The sequence below is a fragment of the Tupaia chinensis genome, unplaced genomic scaffold (assembly GCF_000334495.1).
Source record: "Tupaia chinensis unplaced genomic scaffold, TupChi_1.0 Scaffold147369_1, whole genome shotgun sequence".
In the NCBI taxonomy this organism is placed as follows: domain Eukaryota; kingdom Metazoa; phylum Chordata; class Mammalia; order Scandentia; family Tupaiidae; genus Tupaia; species Tupaia belangeri.
In genome coordinates, this window is record NW_006207220.1 from 1,355,688 (window position 1) to 1,366,584 (window position 10,897).

The following is a 10,897-nucleotide window of genomic DNA, read 5'->3' on the forward strand; positions in this document are numbered from 1 at the left end:
TCTCTAGTTCAGAGAAACGTCTCCCCCTCCTCCCCTACGCCCTGCAAAGCCAGCAAACCGACCCAGCTGTCCTCTCTTACTGAGAAGCAGGACACACACATTCATTGGCTCACAGGCTGTCAAGGGGAGGGGCTTCTGTCTCAGGGGCTCTTCAAATGGGATCCGCGGTCTGAGCAGCTCAACCTGGAAGCTGAAGCACTCACTCTCTCTGCCTTCTTCACTGAACCTACAAGTTCCTGACTGCTTTTTCTTTCCTTTCTGGCTCAGCTTGGGACAGAGCTTACTCCTGGAAGGCTCAGGTCTTGGATTTTAATGGCAGTGATGGAAAAACTTGGGAATGCTTCCTGGATCCAACAGCAAGACCTGGATGATCCATTCAAGAAATACCTGAACAGCACTGAGGACTACCTGGCCTTCCTCTGCGGGCCTCGGCGCAGCCATCTCTCCCTCCCTGTGTCTGTCGTGTATGCACTGATTTTCGTGGTAGGGGTCGTTGGCAATCTCCTGGTGTGTTTGGTGATTCTGCGGCACCAGAGTATGAAAACACCCACCAACTACTACCTCCTCAGCTTAGCAGTCTCTGACCTCTTGGTCCTGATTCTTGGAATGCCCCTGGAAGTCTATGAGATGTGGCACAACTACCCCTTCCTCTTTGGGCCCCTGGGCTGCTACTTCAAGACCTCCCTCTTTGAGACTGTGTGTTTCGCCTCCATCCTTAGTGTCACCACGGTCAGCGTGGAACGCTACGTGGCCATCCTCCACCCGTTCCGTGCCAAACTGGAAAGTACCCGGCGGCGGGCACTCAGGATCCTGGGCATCGTCTGGTGCTTCTCCGTTCTCTTCTCTCTGCCCAACACCAGCATCCACGGCATCAAGTTCCACTACTTCCCCAATGGGTCCCTGGTCCCAGGGTCGGCCACCTGTACGGTGGTCAAGCCCATGTGGGTCTACAATTTCATCATCCAGATCACCTCCTTCCTCTTCTACGTCCTCCCCATGATTGTCATCAGTGTCCTCTACTACCTCATGGGGCTCAGAGTGAGTAGCAAGCTGGTTGGCTGGGGCCATCCCTTCTTTTTTCCACTGGCTCCAAGTTCAGAAAAAAAAAAAAAAAAAAAAAAAAACTTGATATTGGAGAAACCGAAATTGGAAGGAAACAGAAAAATAGCATAGAAAATTGAGAAGTTAAAGGACTTGCCTTCAATTAGACAAAGAGCAACCACAACCATATATCATTTCCGTTAATTCCTCTTCTGTTAATGTTCCCTCTGTACTTGTGGTTCTCATAGCTCTGTGGTTCTAAGAATCACCAACATGCACACCCCAACTCCAGGAAAAATCTGATTCAGTAGGACTGAGGTGGAGTCTCATTTTAAATAAGCACATTAGGTGCTCTGGGGTTACGGGGACACACCCTGAGAGGCTTTCTCCCCTGCTGTCCCTTTCCTACCCCCCATTCATGGCCCGCATTGAAATTTTTCTCTGTGTTAACTTGGTCTGGAAATAACACCGACTGTCTCTGCCTATTTTATAATCTAAAAAAGATATATACTTTTGAAGTCAGACTTTTTCTTCTGGTTGTTTGACCTTTGGTTGAAATGTCAGGATAAAATTTTACTTGTTTATTTTTTAAAAGTGACGTGAGGTGACAGCAAAGTGGACTTCTTTTGAACAGATGGAGATTGAGGAGTGGGGAGGTACACAGAACACACGGGACAGAGTACAAGCGAGTGTGAATATGAGACCCCTGAGACTAAGACAAAATAATTACTTGTTTTGCCACATATACTTTGAGGTTTTTTTTCCCCTATACACATGGTGGTAAACTGACATATTTTTCTTTTTTTTTTTGGGGGGGGTCTACATTAGCTGAGAGAAACTACTTTTGATAAGGGTAGGAGTGAGTTTATATAGTTCCTCTCCTGATATATTCTGCACCCAAATTCTTAAAGATGGAAAGTCTCGACTGTGACGGTTTTACACCCATGTAAGGAAGTAGCTTAGTAGTAAAGTAAACAGGAGACCACTTAGACACCCAGAACCACAGCTAATACATAATATGCCTTTAGACAAGTCACGTAATTCTCCTGAAATTAGTTTTCTCATTTATAAAATGGAAAGGTTGCATTGACTCATGTTTAAGCCTCCTTTTATTTCTAACTGCCCGTGATTCCTTTAAAAAAAAAAAGAATAAAAACCTCACGAAACTGTGAGAGGCAGTGATGTGAGTTATAGATGAAAGGAGAACAAAGCAGAGCGTATGCATACATCACGTGGTCGGAGATGGCCCTGACACTATATATCATGTGACAACTAATAGACTCATCTCTGTCCATCTCCAAGGAAGGTAATTGTCAGAAATGAGTGCCCCGCAGGTGGTTATTTTACATACCTATTGTCCATAAGGTGAATGGCAAGATCTAAGTAGGAAGAACAAATCCTCTAAGTGTCACAGATGTGTGGGCACGGGAATAAATCTAACTAGAGATCTGTGCTAGTCTTCTCCCGGCGGGCTGGCCTCTGTATTTCCAGAGTCTAGCTGACAGCCTTGTCTTTAGAATGTCCTGTGCATGGACTAGCCAGCAGCATGGTGATTAAGGCAGCTAGATCTCATGGCTGACTTCATGGTTTGAGTCCCAGATTTGGCAGCTTGAGAAATGGGCTTGGTATATGAGTGTTCTGTATCCAAAATCCCAAGAGGAGAATGAAGGATTGCAACATAGACATTCCCCCCTAGGGAAGGACTTTCTCACCTTCCCTCTGTCTTTCTCTAGTGAGCACAGGTACCCTATAGCCAAACACAAACAAACAAATAAAAAGGCTATGCATCTCACTGAGGGGTAAATACATCTAACATCAACACAATTCCAAATACTGTTAAGTCCTATGAGAAATCCCCCCCACCAATAACCTACTGTCTCATCCAATGCCAAACAATTATTAATCTTGGGTCGATTTTCAGGTTGATACAACTTTGAGTAGGAAACACTCAAAGCATGTCCTTGCCTAACTTGTTATTTTGAGTTTCATTTTGATTTATTGTCATGAATCCACAGCCACCTTGTATCAGGAACTAAGTGACAGCTCAGACAACAGTTAAAATCCACTCTGGTTTCCTTTGTGTGTCTAGAACAACTTATGATATCTTGTTCTTAGGAAGAATAAGTTACTACCAGGATACTAGATGACCACGAAAAAAGGAATTGAGAGAAACTATTTTTGATAAGGGTAGGAGTGAGTTTATATAGTTCCTCTCCTGATATATTCTGCACCCAAATTCTTAAAGATGGAAAGTCTCGACTGTGACGGTTTTACACCCATGTAAGGAAGTAGCTTAGTAGTAAAGTAAACAGGAGACCACTTAGACACCCAGAACCACAGCTAATACATAATATGCCTTTAGACAAGTCACGTAATTCTCCTGAAATTAGTTTTCTCATTTATAAAATGGAAAGGTTGCATTGACTCATGTTTAAGCCTCCTTTTATTTCTAACTGCCCGTGATTCCTTTAAAAAAAAAAAGAATAAAAACCTCACGAAACTGTGAGAGGCAGTGATGTGAGTTATAGATGAAAGGAGAACAAAGCAGAGCGTATGCATACATCACGTGGTCGGAGATGGCCCTGACACTATATATCATGTGACAACTAATAGACTCATCTCTGTCCATCTCCAAGGAAGGTAATTGTCAGAAATGAGTGCCCCGCAGGTGGTTATTTTACATACCTATTGTCCATAAGGTGAATGGCAAGATCTAAGTAGGAAGAACAAATCCTCTAAGTGTCACAGATGTGTGGGCACGGGAATAAATCTAACTAGAGATCTGTGCTAGTCTTCTCCCGGCGGGCTGGCCTCTGTATTTCCAGAGTCTAGCTGACAGCCTTGTCTTTAGAATGTCCTGTGCATGGACTAGCCAGCAGCATGGTGATTAAGGCAGCTAGATCTCATGGCTGACTTCATGGTTTGAGTCCCAGATTTGGCAGCTTGAGAAATGGGCTTGGTATATGAGTGTTCTGTATCCAAAATCCCAAGAGGAGAATGAAGGATTGCAACATAGACATTCCCCCCTAGGGAAGGACTTTCTCACCTTCCCTCTGTCTTTCTCTAGTGAGCACAGGTACCCTATAGCCAAACACAAACAAACAAATAAAAAGGCTATGCATCTCACTGAGGGGTAAATACATCTAACATCAACACAATTCCAAATACTGTTAAGTCCTATGAGAAATTCCCCCCACCAATAACCTACTGTCTCATCCAATGCCAAACAATTATTAATCTTGGGTCGATTTTCAGGTTGATACAACTTTGAGTAGGAAACACTCAAAGCATGTCCTTGCCTAACTTGTTATTTTGAGTTTCATTTTGATTTATTGTCATGAATCCACAGCCACCTTGTATCAGGAACTAAGTGACAGCTCAGACAACAGTTAAAATCCACTCTGGTTTCCTTTGTGTGTCTAGAACAACTTATGATATCTTGTTCTTAGGAAGAATAAGTTACTACCAGGATACTAGATGACCACGAAAAAAGGAATTATCTGCTCAGAAATCACTCTTAGAAGAACTTTAAGATCCCAAGACCAGAAGTGAAGAGTAGTTCTTATTCTGTTATTTTGACCTCAGGACCTTTGTGCATGCTGTCCATTGTGCCTGAAATGGTCTTACTATCCACCAAAATAATCCCTTTGCCTTTTTTTCATTTACCCTTTATGTCATACTTCAATCAGAGAACTCTCCCAGAGCTCCTTGCTACACCTGGTCCCATATAGATACACATATCTCCTAGAGGTCTTCCTTCATGACAATTTATAATTCTCTACTTGTAGCTTGCTTAATTAATTTCTTTTTCTCCAATTAGACCATAAACTCAATGAATGAATGAGGCTAAATTACTTCCTTCAGTACAGAGTTTCAGCATCTCTACCTTCAAAACAAAAGACTTGAAAACACTGTCTCAAAGAACCTTTATTATGTAAGATACTTAAAGAGATCCAAGCAATCCTAATGATTATTAAGTTACTGACTCTCTTAGACTATCTAAAGATGTGTGACTCAAGGATCTACTGTCTTCAGAGGGCAGCAAACTCAAGACTAATGAAATCACAGGAACAAGAAAATGGAGGAAAGATTATATACATTATATATATATATATATATACACACACACACACACACACACACACACACATGGTGTTTCGATTTAAGTATATATATATATTCTTTCAAAGCTAAACATTCAGTACTCTTTCATCCTTCCAGAATAGAGTCTCCATTGAGCAACTCTCCAAGGAATAAACACTACAGAGATGGAAAACAGACAATCCCTGGGCAAGTTCCTCCCCATCTAGGAGGACTTTCTAGTGAAACTCTGATCTCCTGCATGCAGTATTAAGTCTTGAGTTGATTAGGATGACTATTCAAATTGCAGCAGAATTCAACCATGTTAAATACAGAATTACACTGATTTCTTTTTTAGTAAATATGTATTCAAAGATTTTAGAGATATTTACACAAAATCTATCATTGTATCTCAGTATGTTAAAACCACGTATCCAGAAACTATATAACTGAACAGCTGGTGGAATGATTTTAATCAGCATAAACAACTGATCATATATATAATATATAAACATGAATGAGAATAAACTCCATGAGCCTTCTCTCCTCTTTGATATTACCTACCTGAAGCGATAGTGTAGAAAGATTTCAAAACTTTCTATATAGCAACTATAATTTCCTGCTCCTCTTTTTATAACCTGAGTTTTAAAATAAACAAGCAAAAAATTTGGATGTGGGGCGAATAATTAAGAGCAGAGAGGCATGGTCACGACTGCACTATGGCAAAAACTACTGGAGCCTGAAGGATTGCGGCATCTCTCTCGCTCTGTCTAGTAGATTTACTTTGCTAAACTTTCAAAGGAAAAATTATTCATTAATAGAGTAGCATTTAGAATGGGCCATAGAGGCTAGCAGGTGGCATAGTGGTTAAGGTGCTGGACTGACACATGGCCAACCACTGTTAGAGTCCTAGACACAGATGCTTCAAACACACCAGGCATGAGTGTGTGCATGTCCAAAATCCTGAGAGGAGAATGGAGGAAAAGGTATTAGGGCATGGCCATCTCCCCTGGAGGGTGATTTCTCACTTTCTCTCTCTCTGTCTCTGTGTCTCCAATGAGAAGAAAAAAAAGATATATACATATATAGATATTTCAGATATAGATATTATATATATGTAAATAATACATATATGTGTTTTACAAACACACACATATACCTAGGCTAGACAACTTGTCTTGGATCTATTTTACTATGTCAACCACTTCTAACTCTGCTGAAACAATGCACAGCACGCATAGTTTTTTTGCTCTTCCTCCAGGGAGCTAGTTGTGTCATTATAACGAAAGGAAGCTGCAAAGTAAGCAATAATGGGTTGACACCTGACTCTTTTCAGTTCTTTCCAATGACACTTGTACCGGACACCTGTTCATAAAAGAATTGTGTGAACTCTGCTTGATATTTGATTTCAGGAAATTATTCCTCAGGGTAGAGAAATTACCACTGAGAGTTGTTTTACCCAACCAAAGAAGCAACTAATAGATCTTAATATTCTTTCATTGTTTTTAATTATGGGCTGATGCCAATAATGGAATAACTATATCTTGTAATAACTATATATTAAAAACAGTATAAAATAAGTAGGACCTTGAGTAGGTTTAATTAAAGATGAGTCAGTAAAGTCCATAGCTTGATGCATTACTCCACCCTGGAACATGTTATTCTTTTCAGTGCATCTGACTGCTGCTTTGTATCAGCATGGGCACTGCTAGTGGGTGAGTGGAGAATTTCTAGAAAAGACTCAATAATCTGCATGAATTATCACAGTTAAAAATAAAAACTCTGGTTCCAAAAAAAGTAGGCTTTTCTGTTTTTAAAGTAGACTTGTACTAATAATCAGAATTGCAATGAAATCAGCAATGTATAACTTGCTGAATATGCCATGCCAAACACCGAAATAAGTACTCTACCTGCATTAGTTTGTTTTACTATTATATTAAGGATGTATTCTAACCTTAAGCTGCCTTTCCTCTATTTAAAAATTACTGAAAAATAATTTTATTTCTTTTCAAGTTCTAGATAACTCTGAAGGGCAAATCTCACAGGACCTTTAATCTGTTACCTTATGAAGACATAGGTACATGAGAAGAGCACCAGTATATTCAGATGGCCAAGTTTATTAATCGTCCAAATGGATACTTCAGGGCCTGTGTGATCCTGAGAACTACTTGGCCTGAAGGATCTTAAATAGTTAATAGGGCAACAGAAAATGTGTTTGTTCAACATTAGAGACAACTTCTTTTTTATTTTTCTTAAAGATTTATTTACTTTTATTTGCTATTGCTATTTTCTTTATAGATTTCTATTTATTTTACATTTAGTCACATCTTTACAATGTACATTTCTTTTTCCAGCACAAACACTATGCATGTCAGTCAAGCCAAAGATATTACTCTAGAACTTATCAGCAAATAGCTTCTCATTTTTTTGTCAACTGATTATATTTTTACTTTTTTTCCCCTTTCCCTTCTCTGTCTTCCATACTAAACTCTTTTCCACATTTTACTGAATTACAAAATACCTTAAACTAAAAATATGGACAAAGCTAGAATCTAGTTACAAGTGCACTATAATTTTCTTCTGAAACTTTTTTTTAATTAATTTAATTCATTTGCATTCATTTCCTGAGCATCATCACAGCATACAATATGTGATTTCCCATCCAGACAACTTTTAATGATCAATTCTTCAAAGTCTTATTTGATTTTAAATGACTTCTTCTGGGCCAGATGGTGGCACAACAGTAAAATGTGATATAATGTTCTACAAGGAAATCCCACATGGGAGAGTTCTCAGTTCAAGTCTGGAGACCTCCCTGAGTGGGGGAGCAAATGCTTGCCTGTGACCTGGAGCCGGCTTATGGCTGGGGGTGGATCACAGCATCAAGACCCTGTTGGGAATGCTCTCTCTCTATGTGCCTTTCTCCCTTTCCCTGTCTCTCTCACTCGAAGAATAAATAAATAAACTTTTAAAAATAACTTACTTTATGTAATCCCTCAGAGTGCCATCTAGCCCAGGGAGCTCACTAATTAGGGAAATTTCTTCCCTTGCTGCACATAATCATACCAGTTTACTTCTTACTTCAGATTGGAATCTGTCTCCTTATAACTCTATGGATTTATCCTTATATACCCCTGAGACTATACAGAATAAGCAGAATTTTCCTTCTACCTCATGACATCAATTGCTCAGGACTTTTCACACTGTCAGTGAGAGAACTCCCACCTAGTCTGACCAAACATGGAGAGGAGCTTAGACATAAAACTTCAGAAATACCATGGGCTCTTGAGACGATTAATCCAGTAAAACTCACGATGTCACCAAGGACCAAGTTTGACTTGTGTCCCTGCTTATTCTCTCTACGGTGTTGGCTTCAACTACAAACACCACATAGCAGCCCCTTAGTGACTCTAAGCATTTCCTTCTTGATTGGAAGGAAAAAAAAAAAAAAAGAAAGAAAGAGAAAAGAAAGTCTATTATAATTCCAGACTTCACATGCAAAGAAGGACTCCACCTAGCAGACTCAGTAAAAAAGAAATAAAACTTCTATTCCCTAAATATGAGCAAATATCTGAACTTTTATTAGCTTTAATTATCTACAGACTGTGGCTGGAGGATAGGACAAGCTGATTGGCTAAGTTATTTAGGGGTCATACCTAGAGCTAGAGTTGGGGGTCATTCCAATCCAAATTAATGACTGATAATGGGGAGGCAATAGATTCCTTAAGGTAAAATCAAGTAAGAGAGAGGAAATAAATTCCAGAGACTCAGTGCCAAATAAATACTGTGCTATCTTCTAGATACTGGATGATAGGTGGTCAAGAGTCCTTAAAGCTTCCCTTACATGGCTGAAATCCTCACAAATCAAAAAGCACGAAGAGAACAAAGTTCCAATACTAGATGAATGATGTAGATCCCAATACCCTAGGAATTTAGAGGAAAGAGAGGACAATAGGTTGAAGTGGCCTCCAAAGTTTCTGTGAATAGGTGAGTCTTGAACTGAGCAAGAAAGATTATATATACAGATAATGTAGATATCTAAAGTTCTCAAGCATTATATCAAAAAGCACCACGCTGGGACCAGCAGTTAGCGTAATGGCTATATCACTGGACTCCCATGTAGTCAACTGCGGCTCAAGTCCCGGATCTGGTGGCTTAAACTCACACCAGGCATGTGTGTGTGCGTGCCCAAGATCCTGAGAGGAGAATGGAGAAGGGATTGTGGCATGGTCATCCCCCTAAGGGGTGATTTCTCACTTTCTGTCTCTCTGTCTCTCTCTGTCTGGCGAGCACACGCCCTATAGCAAAAACCTCTCCAAAAAAAAAAAAAAAAAAAGCACTGCACTGTCAAACTAGGATGACTATATTTTCACATCTAATTTCAGAAACACATGCACTTTTATCAGCAATATTAGTAAAATAGTATTTCCCAAATTGTGCTTGACAAGGTGGTACAAGATAATCCTCTGAAAAAGGTTGGTATAGGATACTGTTTTGACAAAGAAACACTATTCTCCTTTTGGCTGGGATAGATGTGAGAGATGTGAGTGTAGAAGGTAGAGGGAGAAAAAAAGGCAACCATACCCCTTGATTCATAATGCTCTCTAGCATATTAAAGGTTCTGAGAAGACCCATAATAAAGACTATAACCTTCTCAATGAAGGAGTAATATTTTTAACTGCCTACCCACCATATGGTATAGCGATTTTATGTTAGTAGATATCTAATAATTAGTGAATTCATTTAAAATTTTTATCTAACTTTTTATTTTACATTTTTCATGGTAAACCCATAAATGTGTTACATACCTAGGGCTATAGTGAATTTCATTTGAAAAGTGGTACACACAACTGGAATATACTATCTATCCTGTTTGTTGGGTGACCTGGGTCCAACTTCATCTCCAACTCCTGTTAAACATTTGACATATTCTTACATTTCTCCTATGTCCCAGTTTTTTGTCCTCCAAATGAATGTAGGAGTTACACTTTTGAGATATTAGTGAGAAGAAAAAATGCTTTCCTTTCTTACTGTTTCTACCTCCCTTTCAGCTAAAAAAGGATAAATCTTTTGAGCCAGAAGAAATGATTGCAAATATTCAAAGACCCTCCAGAAAATCAGTCACCAAGATGCTGTGTAAGTCTTCCATTTTGTTTTTGTTCGTTTTATTTTGTATGTAGTAACGAAGGAGTTGCATTTAGTGCTGACAAAGTGCTGTTGGGTCAGGTTCAAAAATATCTTGAAACATAGTATCTCCAACAACATACCACAAACAGTATTTGTGAAGGTAGATTATGATTATAGAGCACAGAGCGAGGAGAAAAATAATGAAGACACTATCTGATAGTCTAGACAGACACAAAGTTGTCTAGGCTCACTCAACCTTCTAAGACTTACCTGTTTTGTTTAATTTTTAGTTTTAAATTCTCAAAACAACAGGTAAAATTACATCCTTTTCAGTACATTCAGTGTGGTGGTTAGTAAATCTTACTCTCTGAGGCTTTGAGCATCACTTATCCCCCTCTGTAAAGTAAGCAGGTGGCTTTTAGCCTCTTTGTTTTGTAGAGTTCTTTAAAAATATGAAAGCTATGCACTCTCCACCCAGAAAATGCGCACATTCACATACACAAACATTTTACAATCCATTTCAGAAGATCATAGACTCCCTGATGTTTACCCACAAACTTCATGGGATTTTTTTCTTTTAAGAATGATTTGGGGCCGGGAACCAGCAGTTAGCGTAATGGCTATGTCGCTGGACTCCCCCGTAGTCGAC

At 39.4% G+C, this 10,897-nt stretch overlaps 1 protein-coding gene across 1 annotated transcript in view; it reads left to right on the forward strand.

The window, feature by feature from the left end:
* The first annotated feature begins 312 nt into the window (after positions 1–312).
* NMUR2 (neuromedin U receptor 2) overlaps positions 313–10,897 on the forward strand; it is a 23,430-nt gene continuing 12,845 nt past the window's right edge. Inside the window, exons 1-2 of the mRNA XM_006169679.1 lie at positions 313–1,038; positions 10,173–10,257. Of these exons, the coding sequence (XP_006169741.1) occupies positions 313–1,038; positions 10,173–10,257 (811 nt within the window). The remainder of the gene's footprint in view (positions 1,039–10,172; positions 10,258–10,897) is intronic.